The sequence below is a fragment of the Dromiciops gliroides genome, chromosome 2, assembly GCF_019393635.1.
Source record: "Dromiciops gliroides isolate mDroGli1 chromosome 2, mDroGli1.pri, whole genome shotgun sequence".
Taxonomy (NCBI): domain Eukaryota; kingdom Metazoa; phylum Chordata; class Mammalia; order Microbiotheria; family Microbiotheriidae; genus Dromiciops; species Dromiciops gliroides.
In genome coordinates this window covers 281,260,607-281,283,113 of record NC_057862.1, presented here as the reverse complement: position 1 = coordinate 281,283,113, position 22,507 = coordinate 281,260,607, and the positions used below count along the sequence as shown (strand labels likewise).

The following is a 22,507-nucleotide window of genomic DNA, read 5'->3' as shown; positions in this document are numbered from 1 at the left end:
CCCCTCCACGTGAAAGTCCTTCAAATACTTGAACACGGCTATCATGTTCCCCTTAAATTTTCTCTTCTCCAGGCATCTGATTTACTATAAAGGCCATTCTTGGGGAAAAGGTAGAGAAAAGTAGATTATATAATAATACACTTAATTAAATTTTGAACTGAATTTTTGTTCTTGCTGTTCAATTGTTTCAATCATATCTAATTCTTTATGAGAGTTGTGACTTTTGTGACCCCATTTCAGGTTTTCTTGGCAAAGATACTGGAGTGGTTTGTCGTTTCCTTCTCCAGCTCATTTTATAAACTAAGGGAAACAGCACTGTTTTGGCACTAGATGACAGCAGGATCCAAAATATGCTTGACATGTGGATTTTCTAATAAGATGAAATACAATAAAAATAAGTGTAAAGTCTTAAACTTGGGTTCCCCAAATCAACTTTACATGACCTGGATGGAGCAATCATAGTTAGACAATAGTTTGAAAAAAAGTCTAGGAGTAGACTTTGGATTCAATCTAAGTGAGGTGTGGCAGCCACAAAAGCTAATGCAATCTTAATAGGTGCACTTTAGTGCCACTGGACTCTGCCCTAGTCAGACCACATCTAGAGTTATCATGTTCAGTTCAGTGCTGCAAGTTTACAGGGATATTGATCATTTGGAGAGCATTCAGAGGGTTGCAAATGGTAAAAGGTCTTAAGTCCAGGTCATATGAGGATTATTTGGTGAAATCAGGGCTGTTTGATTTGGAGAAGACACAAGGTGGACATGATAGCTATCTTCCAGTTTTTAAAGGATTGTCATGTGGAGAAGGGATTACATTTGGTTTGCTGGGCCCCAAAGGGCAGAACCAGGAGCAATGAGTGAGAATTGTGAAGAGGCAAATTTAGGACTGATAGGAGAAATGTCCTAACAACTAGAGCTATTCAAAAGTAAAATGGGATGCCTTGAGAAGTGCTGGTTTCCCCCTCACGAAGCAGAGACTACATGAATACTTGTCAAGTATATTACAGTTAGATGGTATAGTTTGGGCAAGATGGTCCCTTTCAACTCTAAAATTCTATGATTCTATGCAATGCTTTGCTTGAACTCTAGGAAAATTAAAACTATAGCACTCCCCTGATCTACTAGTCTAGTTATTAGTTTAGTAACCATGGAAAAAAAAAATAAGGTTACTCTGGAATGACCTGATGAAGCCATGCTGGTTCTTGGTAATAATTGTTGCTTCCTTTTCTATGTGTTTACTAACCACCTCTTTAATGATCCATTTTCGAATTTTCCCAAGAATTAAAGCCAACCTCACAGGCCTACAGTCTTTAGACTCAGTTCTCTTTTCTTTTTGAAAATCAGCCTTTCTCCAATCTTGTACCTCTCTATTCTCCACAGTCTTTCAAATATCACACACGGTGGCTCAGCAATCACATTGACATTTCTTTTAGACTGAGGATGTAATTTATCTGGGCCAGGAGACTTTAATTTATCAAGGGCAATAAAGTACTCTTACTAAGTCCAAAACTGGTGTTCTTTCTACAGGTCTAGACCACAAAATCCAAGTTGTATGAACCTGTTCTGTTGTAGCACACAGTCACCTATTTTGGACTGCACTGTTTCATGGGTTGGTTTGAAATTCCTTTGTTAAGCTGTAATGTGCTAATTAAGTAAATGCATGTTATTATTTTCTCCTCAACAAAACTCTTAGGTTCCTTGAGATTAGAAGCTGAAGCTTATGCTGACAACACCCATAGTCCTTAATAACTATTTATTGAATTGAGAATGTGAATTGAGAACTACAACGCAACCAAAGAAGTGGGAAGGGGCAGCTAGGTGGTGCAGTGGATAGAGCACTGGCCCTGGAGTCAGGAGGACCTGAGTTCAAATCCGGCCTCAAACCCTTGACACTAACTAGCTGTGTGACCCTGGGCAAGTCACTTAACTCCAATTGCCTCACCAAAAAAAAAAAAAAAGGCCTTAGCAGGGTACAGAGAAGGGGCCTTGAATTTCAGGCAGGCTGTTTTCTGACTTCTTGTTTACCTTGACCAAAATAGAAACTGGCCTGCTGTGACATAGCCAATGCCCAATTACATGTTCTCTAAATAGCTTCACACATCTGCCAGCTGCTTGGGCCCCCTGAGATGAAGAGGAACTGCAAGTTTCCAATCAGCATCAGGACTCTGCAACCTGCTTCTGTGTGGCCTGAGATTCAGGTGTAGGGAGATGCAAGGGTAAGGAAAATGCTACTTCCATCATTTGGGCAGTATAGCCAGGTCTCCCACCTGTGTCCTCCCACAGAGCTCTCTACATTGTTTATTTAGCTCTTATCCCATGTGACCTTGCGTTATCATTTCTCTTTCCATGTAGGTGTCCTCACAACAAAAATGCAAGTCCATCAGCACCTACTCTTTTCCCTTCCAGCCCCTCCCTCCCTCCAGCAGTTATGGATAAAGCACATGGTACTCAGGAAATACTGAATAAGGACTGGTGAAAACAAAAAGACACAGATGTGGAAGAAACTATAGAATGGCACACATCAGTGAGGTGGAAAGTTCATTGCCCTCCAGGCACTACTGAATTTCTCCTCTTCTAAATCAAGATTAGGGGGCAGCTAGGTGGCGCAGTGGGTAGAGCACCGGCCCTGGATTCAGGAGGACCTGAGTTCAAATCCGGCCTCAGACACTTAACACTTACTAGCTGTGTGACTCTGGGCAAGTCACTTAACCCCAATTGCCTCACACACACAAAAAAAATTAAATCAAGATTAGTGGCAAAATTAGTGGCAATTCGGACCCAGAAGCAGACATTGATTATATTCTTTTGCCAACATCTTCCATGATATTGGCAAGAGGACACAGCCTTTTTGTACTCTTTCCTTTAAGGACTCAACAGGACAGGCTGTGGAAACAATCAGCAACCTCACTTTGAGTCTAAAAGAGAAATGGGAGGGCAGCCAGGTGGCTCACTGGATAAAGCAGCAGCCCTGGATTCAGGAGGACCTGAGTTCAAATCCGGCCTCAGACACTTAACACATATAGCTGTGTGACCCTAGGCAAGTCACTTAACTTTCATTCCCCTGCAAAAAGAGAGAGAGAGAAGAGGAATGGGAAATTGGGGTCACTTGACTTCATCTTGAGATTGTAACTTTAGATTCCAAAGATGAATCCCATCCTCAGTCCCTTACATCCCTTACTTAAGGGTAGTCACAGTCTTTCTGTAGGTATTTTAAAGGGATCAGAGTCTTGTGTATGGGGTAGTATCACTAGAATGTAATCACAATCAAGTGAGGAGCAAGAAGGTGAAAGCTGATTCGAACCACATTCCCTAAATACTGCTTTTCTCGATGTCAAATAAGAAGTATAGCTTACATTCAGTTCAGTGGAACAAAATACCACTTTAAAGGCTCCTACACATATTTTAAAAACACTTCAGATCCTGTGAAAGAGTCATAGAACCCACATAGTTGGGAGGGATTTCATTGGTCATTATTTGGAACTGGACTTGAATCAAAATTACCTCTACCTAATGAAAAATCAAAGAAAATGTTGTTTGACACCACTCAGATTATTAATGTCAATAATAAAGCAATGCATAAAAGGGAAGTCTAAATTTTTTTTGAGGCAATTGGGGTTAAGTGACTTGCCTAGGGCCACACAGCTAGTAAGTGTCAAGTGTCTGAGGCCAGACTTGAACTCAGCATCTTCCGAATCCAGGGCCGGTGCTCTATCCATTGCACCACCTAGCTGCCCGGAAGTCTAAATTTTAAAAGGAGATTCCTTCTAGATGGTGAGGTGCTTTAGAGACTCCTGTTTGGGGATGACACTACAGATCGCATCAAGCCCTGGAACACTAGAGCTCCCTAAATGGGATCCATGATCAATCAAAAGGTTTTTTCTTATCTGTGGGAAAAACCAAGTGGATGAAGATTGCCTATTATCTAGATGATTCACAATCATATGGATGAATAGAATTAGTCCATCTGTACTAGGATAAACATTGCGTTCAGACAAGGAATTAGGTCCAGAAATAAAGAGGAGGAAGAGGCTGGATTGCATTTGGAAAACTGTACAGTGCAGGTCATTAAATGACCCCGAATTTCTTTTTTGGGGGGGCAGGGCAATAAAGGTTAAGTGACTTACCCAGGGTCACACAGCTAGTACGTGTCAAGTGTCTGAGGCTGGATTTGAACTCAGGTCCTCCTGAACCCAGGGCTGGTGCTTTATCCACTGAGTCACCTAGCTGCCCCATGACCCCAAACTTCTTAAAGAAACAAAGACCCACCTTTTTAACATCAATATTGTTCTGGTTATAAGACATTAAATACCATAGTCCTGGAAAAATAGGGAAATGTGTGATGGATACAAATAGGATAGAACATGTTGATAAGAAAGAACTGCACACCAGAAGCAGTTAAAAAGGTTTTCTATCACCAAAGACAAGGATGACCATAAGAAAGGTAGACCTGTGATGCTGTGTGAGTAATGGATAACAGGACAGCCTACATGCTCCATGTGTAACCAAGTAATACCCAGGGATCTAGAGGGAGTTCTCCTAACAAACCAGGTAGGCCCACTGTGGAGGATTCATGGGAGGATATGTATAAGAATTGAAGTGCACGGGCAGCTAGATGGTGCTGTGGATAAAGCACCAGCCCTGGATTCAGGAGTACCTGAGTTCAAATCCTGCCTCAGACACTTGACACTTACTAGCTGTGTGACCCTGGACATGTCACTTAACCCCCATTGCCCCAGAAAAAAAAAAAAAGAGAGAGAGAGAGAGAGAGAGAGAGAGAGAGATTAAGTGATTTGCCAGGGTCACACAGCTAGTGTCTGAGGAAGAATTCAAACTCAGGTTTATTTGCCTCTAAGTCCAGCATTCTGTCCTCTATGCTACCCAGCTTCTAACTGAAGGAAGGACTTTAAACTCAAAAGGGGAGGGGAAAACCTGCTCATGTTTTGAGCAGAATAATTTAGAGATTAACAGTAGACACACACAGTAATATACAGGACCCCAAATCCAAGAAAAGAGCCAGCAATGGCTAGTCAGTGAGGTTAAACTACATATCCTGAACGAGGAGCCAAACATGACCTCATAAGTAACACTAACACTTGATATGATATGGGACTCAGAATCTTGAGTGCTGTGTCTCTGAAAGGGCATATCTTATTAAAAGTGAACAGAATACATAAAAGGAGGCAGAGGAGCAATGTATATTAAAAAGAGATAGAGGGGGCAGTGAGGTGGTGCAGTGGATAGAGCACCTGCCTTGGATTCAGGAGGAACTGAGCTCAAATCCGGCCTCAGACCCTTGACACTTACTAGCTGTGTGACTCTGGGCAAGTCACTTAACCCTAATTGCCTCACAAAAAAGAAAAAAAAGAGAAAAAAGAGCTAAAAGTAGAGCCAATGTGGAGGAGTAGCAGGAAGTACATTTGACTCCCTACCCACAACTCCTCTGAAAAGATCTAGAATGTGTACCAGACCAAATCCTGATCATGAAATCCAAGAAAAAAAATAGCAGTGAGCCATTTTTCCAGACCAGGTTGGCATAAGAAGGCTCATTCTGTGGTGGCAAAGAATTGGAAATTGAGGGGGTGTCCACTAATTGGGAAATGACTCAAGCCGTAGTATGTAAGAGTGATGGAATGCTATTGCAGAGGGTACATATAAGAAAAGAAGATACATCCTTCTGAGTTCAAATCGGGGCTCAGATGGCTTACTAGGCCTGTGACCCTGGGCTGTTTTTACTTAACTGTTTTGGAAGAATGAACCTTTTGAGAGCCTCTCTGGATGTTGGTTGGAAAGTCCCGACACGTCAAAACAAAATATATTTCAAAAAATTCTTTTTTTTGGCAAAAAATTCATTTTTTAAAAAAACTGTGCTATCACTCAAAATGAGCTAGTAATGAGTGCTTAAAGGCAACCTAAAAAAGAGGCTATTTTAAGTTATGCTGGGGGAAAGGATAATCAAAGAAGAAAAAGTTTAACTCTTGAAAGGGCTAACTAGAACAATGAATCTACTAAGAAGAAATCTAATAAAAGTTAAATGTAAAGTCATACAATGAGGTTCAAAAAAACAAAAAGAAAAAAATCTCCATCAGTACAAGAAGGAAGAGAGGGAAGGCTAGATAACAGTGTGTCCAAATTTCTAGGCATTTAATGGACTACTGGCTCTTTTAGTCAAGAGTGCCTTGCACATATCTGATGTTTAATAAGGCTTGTTGTATTAAGTAGTGGATTATAGCAACCAAAGAAATTAATTCAATCTTAAGTTTCATTAAAAGGCACCATATCTAGAAAATATGGAGGCAGGGATGAGGAAATTATGTTACTGGACTTCGTCCCAGTTATACTCCATCCAGAATATTGTATACAATTCTAGGAGCCAAATTTTAGAATGACCTTGATGAATCAGAAAGCCTTCAATGACCAGAAGAGCAAGGAGCTTTGAAACCATTCCATACAAGGATCAATTGAGAGAAATGGGGATGTTTAGCCAAGAAGAGAAGACTTATTGGGGGACATGATAGGTGTCTTCAAGTATTTCAATGACTATAACATGGAAAAGAGATTTGACTCATTCATTCTGGTTGGGCCCCAAAGAGAAGAATGAATAGGAATGAGCAAAAATTAGAGATTTCATTTCCATGTAAGGAAAAATCCCTAGCAATTACAAGTGTCCCAAAATGGAAGGACTGCCTTGGGAAGTAGGTTTTCCCTTCCTTGGGGTCTTTTCATGAAAGCTGGATGGCCACTTGTTGGGAATGTTGTAAAGGGGATTGTTGGTCAGAAATAGATTAGACGGGGCAGCGAGGTGGCGCAGTGGATAGAGCACCAGCCCTGGAGTCAGGAGTACCTGAGTTCAAATCCGGCCTTAGACTCTTAACACTTACTAGCTGTATGACCCTGGGCAAGTCACTTAACCCCAATTGCCTCACTAAAAAAAAAAAAAAAAGAAATAGATTAGACGAGGTGGAATTAGGGGGTCCTTTACAATTCTTAGAGTCTATAACTCTGTGAAAACCAATGCTCTTTCCACTATACCATGTTGATAACTAAATACTTTCACAAACATTGTATCATTTGTTTTTTTAAAAGTAACATCATAGAAAAGCAGCGTCTTGAACATACATGGGTAAGAAAAAGGAAAACCTTGCTGCACTGTTGATGAAATCAAAATGATCTAATATTTAACCTTTAACATAACCTAGGAAAAGAGGCATTCTTTTTTAAATGGAGCAATTGGTAACAGAATCTGTGCCAACACATAACAATCACATTTATTGATGTCCTCAGCTGACCACTCTTTTGAAGTGTGTAAATCTGGATTTCCAACTTCTGGAAGAGAGAGGTTAGGTTACTTATTTATTTTTTCACTTATTTAATTATTTCTCCATTTGGTAAAATTAACCTCTTCGAATAAGAGAAAAATAAGTGAACTATGGATAAGCCCTAAGAGTTGTGCTGTTGCTGCCTTTTTAAAAAAATTTTTTTAATAAAAGTATTTTATTGTTTTTCAGTTACATGTAGAGATAGTTTTCAACATTTGTTTTTATAAGATTTGTTGCTGCCTTTTAATCTATACACTATTTCCTTTACAAGAAAACAGAAGAGTCTTCATTCCAATCCCCACATAATGTCCCCATGACATCAGATTGGGAGATGACTCATAATAAGTTACATAATAGAAGGGATATGACATCAGATTTATCCTTTTAATCAAAATTTAAAAATTATTAGAAGGACCTTTCACAAAATTATGGGGGAGGGCAATCTCTACTTTTTTTTTGGTTTTGGTGAGGCAATTGTGGTCAAGTGACTTGCCCAAGGTCACACAGCTAGTAAGTGTCAAGTGTCTGAGGCCGGATTTGAACTCAGGTCCTCCTGACTCCAGGGCTGGTGCTCTATCCACTGTGCCACCTAGCTGCCCTGAAATCTCTGCTTCTAATAAATTGCTAGGTTGTTTATAGTTCCATGTTATTGTAATACAGAGAATTTAGGGCTGTCAATAGGAGGCACAAAATGGATAAATAAAACAGCCTATAATCTCACTTTATTAAATCTCTAACAACAGACAATGCTCTCAATTAAATTTCAAGGCAAGGTATTTCATTTATTCACTATATCCAAAGTACTCCTGTTTTTCCATGGGGTTGTAATATTTGCATTGCTTTTAGTTCACCTTTGAGTGATACAATTATCTAGTTGGGAACTAGCTAGATAAAATGTTTTAAATAAGCCTAATGCTGGCTCTTGTTATTTCAGTGTGCCTACTACTTGGACATTACACTTAAACAACAAAACAAAAACCCTAGTTCCAACTCAATAATTATTTTTAGGAGAACAAGTTAAGAACCCAGAACCTTTCAATTTTAAGGAACTAACATAAGTAATACTGCCTGACTACCCTAGGTTCATCTGTTTTCACTGATCTCCAGCAAAAGTGTCAATTACCAAAAACAAAAACAAAGACGAAAACCCCACACCACAAAAGATCCATAATTGGGTCATCCTGAGTGCTAGTGATAAAATCGAAGTTAAAGAGATATGGGCAAATATATAAGGCTGGCATTAACTACTTGCTTTTCTTCATTTTCTACTTCTCTTGAGCTATGACTTAAGGAATGTACATCAACCTATCATTAGTTTGGTTATTTTGAGTGAATGGTCCAGTTAGCAAAGCAGGAAAATTAGTCAATGTCTGTTTTGCATGACACAGACAAAACCAACTGGTTGTCTTACTTTTTCAACTGCCACTTAACACTGAATAGATTCAGCCACTGTATGCTCTGAGATTTTTAAAGTAAACTGGGAATTTGTGTTTAGGCAAGTATCACTAGGCACCAGATTAAATGCCAAATTGAAGAGATACTAGCTAAGAAAAGACATTCCTTCATATTTCTGATTCCAAAGCCCAAGAAATTTCCATTCACTTCTTTTTTTGTTTTGTTTTAATTTTGTAGGGCAATGAGGGTTAAGTGACTTGCCCAGGGTCACACAGCTATTAAGTTTCAAGGATCTGAGGCCAGATTTGAACTCAGGTCTTCCTGAATCCAGGGCTGGTTCTTTATCCACCTCACCATCTACCTGCCCCTCCATTCACTTCTGTTTTGTTTTTTTGTTTTGTTTTGTTGCAGGGCAATTGGGGTTAAGTGACTTGCCCAGGGTCACACAGCTAGTAAGTGTTAAGTGTCTGAGGCCGGATTTGAACTCAGGTTCTCCTGACTCAGGGGCTGGTGCTTTATCCACTGCTCCACCTAGCTCCCCCCCCCCCCATTCACTTCTAACAAAGAATGTTAATTAACACAATCTAATGAGAAATGGAACTCTACACTAGAATTCTTCATTGTTCAGGTTAGAGTTTTATTTTGCTATTCCTGGCACTCAAATTCATAGTGTGCAATGAGATAACAGAACAGAATCAAAATAACACAACAAAGTTCAAAAACATTAGACCATCTGTTTGCTACACTTCTGCAAAATACATAAAAGTAAACAAATTAGTTCTTTATATAAATTATGTTTAAAACATTTATTCACATTTCAAAATGATAGTGTTAAAATTCCACACTGAGATACTAGTGCAAGCAGTGGTATACAAAAGTGCAAAAGAGATTAGTGATTAACAAATCATTGGCTTCCCACTCCAAGTGTCTGATAACTTCCTATTTCTAAATAAAAATACTTTCTAGTAACTTTAAAACAAACTCAGCCACCTGTACATGGACCTGGTGTGTATTGGTTTAACAATTGTTATAGCACAGTAACCAGGTGTAAAATTGCAGAAATTAAAAGTTCATTCTAAAGTGGCTTTTACATTCAAAGTTAGTATGTTACCGAGCCTTATCCACAAATGTTAAAAGAAAAATTTTTTATTTCAAACATATGCCTGAAAAAAAGTCTATCCATCTAAATATTCCTTTTATAGAAATAAATTTTGAGAAAACCACCTGAAAGACCTTTCTATTTTTACCCTAAAACCCAATATGGTAGGTGGTTCTTCTGAAGAGATATAAGAATGCCTTGCTTCTATTTTTGTTTTTTGAAAGATTGGCCAAAACCCCAAATAATTTCAAGATAACTGTGTGATAGTCAGGATATTTCAAATGGTACTATTAAAATGTCACCACAATCACATTTTAGAATAAAGAAGTACTAATTTAAGAGGGCAAAAATAAGCAGAAACTAAGGGCACGTCTAGAACTCAAACACCATCACAGTTAGCACTGTATCTTAGTATAAACCCTAACTTTTTCCATCACATTTTTGTATGGAGAGAGGTGTCAGGGGTGTGTGGAAGAGTGGATGATAAAGGAAAGGATATATATTTTTTAACATTTCTAGCAAAATCCTAAACATTTCATAGGAATGACATGACTACCTTTTCAAAGAGCTTTAGTCTTAAAAGCAGCCATCTGCATTTCTAAAGAGAGGACATTAATGGAAACAACTGGGCGCATACACATGTGGCTTTGAGAATTCAGCATAGTATATGGCTTAAAATTCCCTGACCTCTTGGATTTATAGTCAAGCCTCATTAATTCAAACTTATAGTACCAAATTTTGTTTTACTCCAAGTTACACTTAATGCCCCATTAATCTTTTTTTAACTATTTTATCAGCCAACTTATACTTATCTTTAAGACTTTTTTATCTACCATGAAGTTGATTTGAAATTTCACCCTAAGTTTTTACATATCCACAACTTCCAGAAGTAAAAAAGGGCAAAATAAATTCTTAGTAAAAGTAGTACATCCTTAATAAAAATGGAAACAAAGTACGTGAGAGGTGAATTTTTTCTTTTCCTTCAAATATACTTTCCAAATGCATTTTTGTCCACTTCCTTTACAGTACAGCCATGTCAATTTAATCCCGTGACTAACAGGAAAGAAATGCCATACCAATAATGTGTCAAACAGCAAGAATTCAGAAAATGTAAACATTTACCCTAAAACTCTTTAGTCAAAATGCTCTATAAATATTGCTAGCTGTCTCATTGGTGGTTAATTCTGAAACCTGCAAAAATGCTGAATTTTTAATATGAGCAGTGAAATCACTTTGCAGAAGTTAAGGAAGTTATTATTACAACTGTCTCCTTATTCACCCATCTGCAAATTTACCTGTGGAACCTGCAGTGAAGTGAGCCAGTTCAGAACTAGGAATATAAGTTCTACTCTTAATTATAATGGCATATTTTATAAATGGCAGTGCCTTCATGTGTGCAAATAACCCTTAAACTCAGATTTACATAGGTAATATTTAGAAGTATACTTTTTAAAAAAAACTCTTTGGCACACATAAGACAATACTGGTTTTCAAGTAAACTAAATAAGAGATTAGATGGAAGGGAAAATTCTTCCATATGCCTTGGGAAATGTGTCTCTAAATTTCTAATATCCTAGAATCTATTCCATCTAAAAAAATTAAGCAGGTGAGTTCAAATATGAACCTGAGTCTGTCACTCTAGGCAGCCTAAATCCCAAAATAAATTTAATAGTAGTCAATGAAACATGAGAGGCTATGCTAAGAATGTCAATCTGAAACATTTTATAAGTACAGATTTTAGACTTGAATTTTTATACATATTACTTTTCAAAATTAGTTTAGATTTTCTGAATGTTGCGTGATTAGTCTGCATTCAATTTATATGGATTACGAGAGTGTTACAACCACATTTTAAACCAGCACTGTACAGTGTGAAGTATAAAATTTGCATGTACACTACACTAATATTTATCCCCAAATGTCACACGTATACTCATACATATTCTTCTGCTCTTTTCTAATACCTTAATTTGCTTATGTGTTTTGGAAACAACAACACAAGTAGCTATTGGAGGGTCCCTCTCAAAGTTGCCTCATGGATCAGCTAGCAAAAGGCTTTACAGACATGTTTCCTGGGAGGAAGACAGAATTTCAGCTGTTGTTGCTTTGTCCAGCTTCATTTCCACAAGCTTAGATCACAAGAATTCCCCACCACCACCATAGGGCAAAAGGCTCACATTGCTTATATATACTTTTTTATAAAATGAACCTGTCTGCTTCTTTTCTACCAAGTGTCAACTCCACAATAAGATCACTCCAAGTCTTGAATAGACTATTTTACACAAAGAAACAACTTGTTTTTCTATTTACAGTGTGTTATTAACTTCTTAAACTTAAACTACATTGACATCAAAAGAATTGGAGAAAGACATGTCCTCAATGTATCTGAAATGCCATCAGCAAAAGGGAGTTAATTTTTAATCACTGATGCCTTGTTCAGATTCAGTTAGCACCTTAGAGGCCACCTCCTTTAATAATATCTAGTATAATGTCCTAGCAAGTTAGAAATGTAGCCTATTACTGATGTGTTATCAGTTATTATAGGAAACAGCCCTTTTAGTTTTGCTTGGAAAGGAACTGAATATGAAACTTGGCAGATTTGAATGACTAAAATCCAATTTCAAGGTAAGAAATGATTCCACAAAGTTTAGATTCCACAGTGTAAGAATGTAAAACATCTCACTAGCAGCACTGTTTTATGTTTATTGGGAATAAAGGTCATATTATCTACTTTCGAATTATAAGAGTTCTCTCAGGATTATGCCATTAAAAGCTTGTTTAAGAAAACATTTAATTTCAATTATACCAGAGATAAATTCTGGTAAATAAGACCTTTGTATAATAAGGAACAAAGTCATATGCTTTAAAATTCTCTTGAATATTATAGCATTGTCTATTCAACTCTTGTGTCTTACTGTACTAATGAAGGGAATGTGAGAAAATAGAAAAAGATCTTGATCAAGTTACCAAGTTCTTACCAGATGTAATTTGTAATCATCACTAAGGCTTGTTCAGAGACTAGATAATAACAAACATCACACATGCAGATGAAAACCTGGGTGTATAAACAAAAAAAGAGCCCAAAACAAGAATAAGACGAGAAAAGTGCTCGGTTTTTTCAATAGAAAGAAATAATCATCTTTCAATGCCATGACAAACAGAATAAGAAGCAAAAATAATACACTGAGTAAAATGTCTTGATGATAAAACTTAAATAACAAGCTGCTTCTCTCCTAACTAAGGCAAAACAAGAAGGCTACCAAGCTAAAATTGCACATAGGAGAATGCCTCTAATTTGATTTGGGGATCCCATCATATATAAAGATTAATGACTTGTTTCTTACAATAAGGACATGTTCCTCAAATCAGCACCAACACAGTTAAAACTATTTCAGAATCAAACAATTGTGACAGAGCCACAAGCCTACTAAACGAAGAACCGAGCATGTGATAAGCCAAGAAAGTTATCTTCCACCAGGAGTCCAAAAAGAGTCCAAAATTTTCACTACTTGAAAATGTATTCTCTTGGCACTAGTGACTGAAGACTATACAAAGTTCAGAGAGAAGAAGGTGGTGAGAGAAGCATTCTGCCACAATAGTCCTCCTAGATGAATGCAAAAGCCCATTGGAACTTAAACATTTATAATATCAGTATGCTAAAAAACAATATCCTATTGTCCATTAAATATCCCATACTTATATTTTCCAAGAACATCCTCACTAAGACACATTAAAATGAAATATTTCCCCATCAAATATGCCAAAAATTAGATTTTGTTTTATTGCATGACGTTGCATAAGAATATTATTAAAAACTGTAAGGCATCATGCAATTAATAAGCTAATTATTAATTGTGCCTTAAAGACAGGTGGTTATATAGTCTAAATTTATAAAACCAGTTCCAAAAAAGTACATAAAAAATTTAACATGATGAGCATTAAATACCATTCACATATCTGTAGTTTTTAGCTGTTAAAAAGTGCATTCAAACATACTGGACTGGAAAGTCACTCTGTCCAAAAATGGTGCTGGGTGCAAATGTCAAATTATAAATTGTAAAAGAACATAAATTATTTTATAGGATTAGAAAGCTAACAATGTGATATACAAACTTGCCTGAAATCAGTTTTCAATCCTCACACTCACAATTAATAGTTGATATAATATTAATGATCTAAAAAACTTATCCTTTATAACCAACAAAAGTCTATTGAATTCAAGTTATATATGCTGAGTGATCAAACAGCTGAGCAGACTTAATATTCAGACACAGACAGATGTGGATTTGGCATTAATCGATGTACTGTGCCACCCAACGAAAGCCTTCACCATAGCCCTGTCTCTTCAGCACACTGCACATGAAGACTTCTAAAGGTCTGGCATTTAATTCTTTCATTGAAACACTTCCCTAGAATAGAAAAATAAACATTAGTTTGAAATCATCTTGACGAAACAGTGGTACTATACAACAAAGTGAATATTCTTAATACGTTAAAAAAAATTAGAACAAAAAAAAATGGTTTCTCACACCTTCATTTCTAAATGTGGATAACATTCCTTTCAAATATAAGTAGGCATTCCATTTCAGCCCCCTATGGCATAGTGAAACCAACTGACAGAAAAATTCATACAAGAATTTAAAATATGACTCTTTAAAAATAAATCATACCAAAACCCACCTCCAGAGAGGTGAGTCAAGGTGAAGAGTGACTTTTTTTGGACAAGGTCAATACAGGAATTTGTTTTGCTTGTCTCTGCATTTTTGTTATAAGGGTTCTGTTTTTCTTTTTCAAGGGAGTGGTGGTGAAAGGGAGAGAAAACATTTTTGTTAAAAAAAATTAACTTAATTTAAAATTAAATAGAATAAAATAAAAAGTATAGCAAATAAAGTCACTAGAACTGGACTTACTGGCATTCTAAGAATAACATTACATTACTGCACACCTGAAAGTTCTCAGATTTTCTTTACAATGGCAAAGAAGCCTCTTCACCCTGGATTTCTCATACTGGAAATATTCTCCCTCCAATAGACTGGTTGTTCCCAGAACATCCATTTTATGGCCACCTGGGCCAACCATGTCTTCATTCCTCTCCAGGCTACTAACTAGATCCAAGGCTTTTCTCCATAGTGCTCCCCTCCTGGGTACTTTCATTCCCACATACCCCCTCCCTTCTGAGCTTCCTTTTATGTGTTATCTTCTCCATTCGAATATAAGCTCCTTGAGAGTAAGGACTGTCTTGCTTTCTGCTTGCATTTGTATTCTCAGTGCTTGGTATACTGCCTGACATGTAAGCCCTTAATAAACGATTTGTCTTGAGTTGAGAATACTTTATAAAAACTGTAAGAAATCTCATTGCTCTTAGCAAAAACAGATTACATTTTTTAAAAGATTACATTAAAATACATTTAATTACATTAAAAAGCATTTAATTACATTACTGAAAAAAATACATTACAGATTGGTGGCAATATATAATGGTTTCCTTAATTCTCTACCCTTCTCCCTCTAATTTCACTCCCTCCCAGCCCCAGTTTAGAAAATCTCTCCCTCTGACACCCTTTTGCATGCACTCTGATATATACCTAAATACTGTAACATATATAAGGGTTTTTTTACATGTCTTTATCTTTCTTACTAAACTACTAAGTTTCTTGAAAGCAGGGGCTCTATTGGGTGTTTGTTATCTTTCTCTATAGCACCTAGCATATAATATCTTGACTATAATAGGGTAAATAACTATTTTTAAAACTAAATTGCTTGGATTAAAGGAATTGAAATCTATGGTATTTAACATAATACATATGTTAATGTTACAGTAGCTCTTTACCCTGAGGAACTTCACACATAAAGAAACTTTATTAATAACTCAGTGGAAAAGGGGGCTTCCTTCCATTAAGTCTTCCAAGTATTGAATTTTTCTTTCTTTTTTTTTTTAAGTGAGGCAATTGGGGTTAAGTGACTTGCCCAGGGTCACACAGCTAGTAAGTGTTAAGTGTCTGAGGCCGGATTTGAACTCAGGTACTCCTGACTCCAGGGCCGGTACTCTATCCACTGCGCCACCTAGCTGCCCCTGAATTTTTCTTAATGGTAATGAACCCAGTAATGTACACTGATAATACCAGAAACATCTCAAAACATACTTAAAAATTAAGGTTGTAAGAACATAGCCCAAATTATCAGATTTCATGGAGATTATTTTCATTTAAGTTTCATTTATTCTGAATTTTACTTATAAAAAGTGAAACATAGAAATATGATCTAAAGACCTTCTTTGGTGGCAGAATATAAACTAAAAGTCTAGGCCCACTAAAACATAAGATTCATGAGAACAGGGACTATTAAAATGTTATTGTCTGTTTAATAAATAACTATTGAATTGAATTACCAGAGGTGGAAGGTCTTTAGTGAGTTAAGAAACAACTATATGACTGTGCAGTTGGACAATATTAATTAAGTCAATATTTATACAGAAGAGAATTAGAAAACTCTAAGTTGATATGAGAAAAAAATAATTACCTTTCCAGTTGTTTGACCATACAGACCAAACATCTCTCGCAACCGCTCTTCACTAATGGCTTCAGGTCTGTCAATCTTATTTCCAAGAATTAGGATAGGCACATTAGCTATTGTTTCATCTGTCATAAGAGACTGCAAAGAAATGGGAAGTTCATGTTGTGATAGGGTAATTTACTAGGATACTGAAGTAACTAAGCCCCTACATTAAAAGGCAATACAGTCATCTTTATTTAGTCAACCATGCCCATATCTTAGTTAACAAAGATTCTGTGAAAAGAATTTCCTCTTTCAATGTCTTTTCATTGAACCTTCTCCTTCTGTATCATCCATCTGGTCTCTTCTCAACCTTATTCTGCCTCCCCAAAACTACTATATTTAGTCATAATGTTGGAAATGGAAAGAAACTTAGGGTACAGCTAGTTTAATCCCTTCATTTTACAGGTGGGGAAAATGGAGTACAGAGTGGAAGTGATTTTCTTAGGTTAGACAGTGGCAACCAATAGTTTAACGTATACATAGTGCACTAATAGTTTGCAAAGGCCTTTGTATAAGTTAACCCATTTGATTCTCACAATAATTCTGCAAAAATATGCAAGGCAGAAATAATTATACCTATCATAATCATGTAGTCATATAGGTGACCTTGCATCGAAACTATCCTACCTGACCTTTTCCATGTGCAAAGGCCTAATAAACCATAAATCTGTATTTCATTACTAAGTCAGAACACCCCAGGCCTAGAACTACCTCAGTAAGCTGCATGAATTGAGGAGGTATACACCCTGAGACATCATAGCCATCTGTGACATTGAACCAGAAATGTCCTTGATTCTTTCCTCTTAGGAATTTAAAATAATGGAAGTAAGTGATACTTCTTCAAACTCGAGCCCATCTTCTCAAGAAACAACAAAATGATTTAATTCTGCATGAAATGGCCAGTTCTTTGAATCCTGAGGATGATACATACATAAGAGTTCATCTTCAGAAGTAAAAGTATCATGGCCAACTACCAATAATGATCTCTCCCTTGCTATTAGGAGTAGGAGAAAAATAGTCCCTTGCTTACATGAATTGTTAAGTGGTCTCATCCCTGAGTAGCAGAAAACTATGTATGCTAACACATGAACCATAAACCATTTCCTTATTTGCTTTGCCTAGTTATTTATGTTTGGACGAGAAACTTACATCGAGTTCTTCTTTTGATTCTAAAAGTCGTTCGTGGTCTGCACAGTCCACCAGAAAAACAATACCATTTATGGCAGGAAGATAGTTTTTCCATACTCTTCGAGCTAATGAAAACAATTAGGAGTTAGACATGGATGTCTAAATTTGTAATGTGATTGTAGGAAAATTCAAGCAAAAATACACCTAAGGGTAAATGTCACCTAGTTACTATTATATATGGTTACTACATATAAAAAATTATAAATATGATTGCATGGTCTAAGCCATAAAACACTGAGGATTCAGGAAACATTCATTTAAACACTAGTTCTATCCAAGATCATTGGCAAGTCTTAACTTCCTTGTTTCTCTATCTCAGTTTCTCCACTTGTAAAGTGGGCCTAATTTTTTGCTAATAATTACTTTAAATATGTTTTAAAAGATAAGAGACCATCCACATGGAAAACAATTTGAACTCATAGAAGGAAAACCTCTCTAAAGAATTTAAAGAGAAAAAAAAAAGAATTTAAAGAGCTTAACATGTTCACTCACCAGTTCATCTCTGATGGTGAAAAATTTTATGGAAGAAACCAAGGAAAGATAGTCTTCTTCATTCAACTTAATAAACCTTTATTAAACACCTAATTAAGGCACTAGATACTAAAAATAAAAAGATGAAAACAAAGCAGCCCTTAGCTCTAAAGAAATTGATATTGTACTAGGAAATACAATATATAGATTTTTTTTTAAGTAATCTGAGGAGGGAGAGAACATTAGCAAGTGGGGCTGGCTGGGTGGAAATAAGAATGAAAGCTTCATGGAAGAGGTGGCATCTGAGCTGAGCTTTGAAAGAAAAAAGAGGGATTCTGAAAGATGGAGAAAAATATGGATGCCAAGTACCAGGTGCAGCCTATATGAATAAACAGAAAAAAGCAAAATGTCAACTTCCTGGAAGTAGTTCAGGTGGGATGAAAGACAGAATACAAGTGAAGTAAGAGCAAATGAAGCCAGGAAGAGAAACTGCAACTAGATTATGGGAAACTATAAAGGCCAGCCTGAGGTGAAGGGCCCCAGTTAGCATTGGGACCAATTGGTATTATCTCTTTTCCTTCTCCATTCCTACCTTAACTAATCTTTTTGCCTCAAGTCTCTGTCCTATCCAATCTACACACACACCCCCCCCCAACCACCAAAGTGAAATTCCCAAAACAAAAGTTTGACCTTGTCACTCAGGGGCTTGAGCTTCGGTGGTTCCCTAGTAGCTCTCGTATAAAATACAAATTTTTCTGCCTTATCTTTTTTTTTTTAATTTTTTTTTTTTTTTGGTGAGCAATTGGGGTTAAGTGACTTGCCCATGGTCACACAGCTAGTAAGTGTCAAGTGTCTGAGGCCGGATTTGAACTCAGGTACTCCTGACTCCAGGGCCAGTGCTCTATCCACTGTGCCACCTAGCTGCCCCCTGCCTTATCATTTAAAGAGCTTTATAATCTCTCTCTAAACTATCTTTTCAAATTGATCTTACACTCTCCTTTGTATATTACATGTTGCTGCTAAAGTAGACTCCTGGCTGGTACCCATACACTCTACTTAAGCGTTTCTGCCTTTGAATTGGCTGCTCCTCAAAACTGGAATGCTCTTTCTCCTAATCTCTGCCTCAGAGATGATTATGTTCTTTCATAAGATATCTCAGGTGCCACTTCCTACAGGAAGCCTATCCTCATCTCTCAGTTGTTAATGTCCTCCTCACTCCCAATTACTTTGCCTTTACTTTGTACATATTTAACTGTACACATTGTGGCCTATCTCAACAGAGAATGTGAGCTCCTTGAGGGTAGGGATTTGTTTTTACCTTTCTTTGAATCCCCAGTATTTAGGAGCATGTGGCACTTACTAAATGCTTACTGACTAAACTATGGGATAAATAGCCAGATTTCAAGAGGCTTTGGAGTAGGTGGTGATGAAGCAGAGGCAGTAAATGTAGGGGAATCTTTTAGGAGTTTGGCAATTAAAGGAAGGTGACGATAAGTTGAAGGGATAATAGGGCAAATAGATTCTTTTTGACTGATGTAGTCAAGTGAAGGTTTGGATTTTTTAAGGCTGGAGAAGAGCTAGGCATGTTTAGAGGTAGTAAGGAAAGAGCCGGTAGATAGGATGGGGAGAAGAGAGGGATGAGTGAAATGATGAGCTACCTCTTAGAAGAGACAAGGGGGGGAAGAGACAAGAGGGGATAAAATCAAGGGCACAAGCAGGAAATCAACTTGTCAAGGAAAAGGGATATCTCTTCCTCAAATACCAGAATAAAGAAAAAGTGAATAGGAAGGTTTTGAAGTATAGAACAGGCAGTAAGGAAGCTCAGGACAAATGGTCTTGATTTTCTTAGTTAAATAGGGGGTAATGTTACTAAGACAGGAGGTTACCAGGTCTTAGGAAGTAAGAAGAGAGAGGGAAAAGTCTGCAAGAACACTTAGTAGAGTGTGGCAGATCCGGAAGAATAAAAGAATTGGTGTGCAGCATGGAGGTCTCAGTTGAAATTAGCTAATATAAATTTTTAGAATACAATGTACTGTGAGACTTTCTCCATTTGTGTTCAACAGCACAGGAGCAAGAAGAGAGGTAGAGCTAGAGAGGAAAAGAGATGTAGAGATGAGCCAAGAGGAAGGGAACAAGTATGTATTAAGAGCCCACTATATGCCAGGCACTGTACTAAGTGCATTATAAATATCATCTCATTTGATCCTCACAACAACCCCTCCATGAGGTAGGTGCGATTACTATCCCCATTTGACATTTGAGGAAACCGAAGCAGACAAAGGTTACATAACATGCCCAGCATCACATAGCTAATAGGTGTCTGAAGTCAGATTTGAATTCATGTTTTCCTGAATTCACTGCACCACCAAAGAAGGCAAGAGATTTAAGGATGAAAAATAGCTGAAATGTTTATAGGTTTAACCAGGGAGAAAGGGTAAAAGTAGAGGAGGTAGAGATATCAGTAAAGACAAAGAATAGGTTTAGGAGAAATAAGACAAAGGAAGAGACAGAAGAACAGGAAATGAAAAGGGATTTTCATAGAGATTACAAAGATGGAACAAGTACAGTGATTTAACAATCCCAACAGGTGGCTACAGTCAAGTGAGGAGTTGAGGAGCTTAATGAACAAGAAAACCAGAGTGTTTGAGGGCTATCAACATGTATAATGAAGACTTCAAGTGGAAAGGCAAGATCGAGGTAGGAAGAAAGACTGGATATTGAACTCCTTAAGAAAGACAAAAGTAACCATAAGACCAGCAGATTTCCTAATAGTTGTTGAGAAATGACAAGAGAAAGAGTATCTAGAAGTGATAGTGGCAACAAGACTGCTGATTCCTCCTCCTGGACCAGTGTTTGGGGATAGAATGTGGCATGGGGGAATGTCGATGAAAAAAGAAGCAACAAGAACCGCAAGGAGATGATGGCCAGGGATATAATGTCTCCTGGAGAGAGCCAACCTTTCATAAATTCAAGAAGATAATAACAGGAGTAGTGAACATTTTTCCTGTGCTTTTAGGTTTGCAAAGCACTTTTACATTTATTATTTTACCTAATCCTCACAATTCTTACAGGTAAATAAATGTTAAGAGTATTATTACCTCTATTTTACAGATGAGAAACTGAGCCTAAGAGACAATACCCAGGCTTACACAGTAACTTATCTTGATTGAAGTGAGATTCAAACCAAATTTTTCCTATATCTAAGAATAGCACTAGAATGGTGAAATTCTGTCAGGATTAAAGTAGGGGTTCCAAGGAGCACAATAAAAGGGGAGTATTAGGACAAAAGGGACTTTGGAGCAGTAGTATTGAACTAGGTGTGGATAAAGGTACAGGGAGAGATGGGAGGGGAAGAAGATTTTCATTTCAGCAGACTATCAATCTCTATAATTAATTACAATAACTACTATTTTCTACTTTTGTTAAGTAGCAGAAACTTACAGGTTAAAATAAAAGTCTAAAGACCATTATGTATTGACATATCACTTTAAAATTTTACTTTCAAGATATCTCAATGCCTTTCTAAAAAAAGAAAGAAGAAATTTTTTTCAAATTATTTTCAGCTTTCAAATTAGAAAAACAGACAAAAATTACATTCTTTCTGGTGTTAGTCTTATGCCACTTATTAAACACTTTATTAGGGCCTCAGAGAAATTCTTTCCATCACTCACAATTAAAATAACATTCATTTCTGACATTAGTCTTATGACATTTCTTAAATATGTTATTAAAGCCTCAAACTCCTTCCATCCCTTCTAATCAAAATACTATAGAAGTTGATTTCATGTAGTTTATTTTACAAAATCAATTTTTGTATAACATACTTAAAAAATGGAAGTATTGTACCATTACTACCACTTATATTTAAAAACTACACATTGACTTTAAAGTATGCACCCATCACTCAGAACTACAATACATCCCATTTATGCTGCTTCCAAACAAGTAGCAACTCAGCACTAACTCAAAAAACTGAAGAAAGGAGATGTTTGGGGTACATATAACTTTTTTTTTTTGTAGGGCAATTAGGGTTAAGTGACTTTCCCAGCGTCACACAGCTAGTAAGTGTCAAGTGTCTGAGGCTGGACTTGAACTCAGGTCCTCCTGAATCCAGGGCCAGTGCTTTATCCACTGTGCTACCTAGCTGCCCCAACTTTTTTTTTTAACTGTGAAAGTATTTTATTATTTTCCAGTTACATGTAGAGATAGTTTTCAACTTTTGTTTTTATAAGATTTCTAGTTTCAAATTTTTTTCCCCTACCTCTCCCCTCCCCAAGACAGCAAGTAATCTGATATAGGTTATATATGTACAATAACATATTTCTGCATTAGTCAGGGGTACATATAACTTTTGCTTTTAAAACATGATCTGGTAGGAGAGAGAGATAATAAATTTTTAATTATAAGAACAGATTCTTCCACTTGCTTGAATGGAATGAGGAGTCAAATTGTACTGGAAGTGAGTGGTCTCTTTCTGTTCATTA

General features: G+C 36.9%; 1 protein-coding gene across 1 annotated transcript in view; it reads right to left on the bottom strand.

The window, feature by feature from the left end:
• Nucleotides 1-9,326: 9,326 nt before the first annotated feature.
• Nucleotides 9,327-22,507, bottom strand: part of SAR1B (secretion associated Ras related GTPase 1B) — a 30,724-nt gene continuing 17,543 nt past the window's right edge. The window contains exons 5-7 of the mRNA XM_043980464.1: nucleotides 17,514-17,617; nucleotides 16,329-16,460; nucleotides 9,327-14,218 (exon numbers count right to left, since the gene is read on the bottom strand). Coding sequence (XP_043836399.1) covers nucleotides 14,102-14,218; nucleotides 16,329-16,460; nucleotides 17,514-17,617 — 353 coding nt within the window. The 3' untranslated portion in view covers nucleotides 9,327-14,101. The remainder of the gene's footprint in view (nucleotides 14,219-16,328; nucleotides 16,461-17,513; nucleotides 17,618-22,507) is intronic.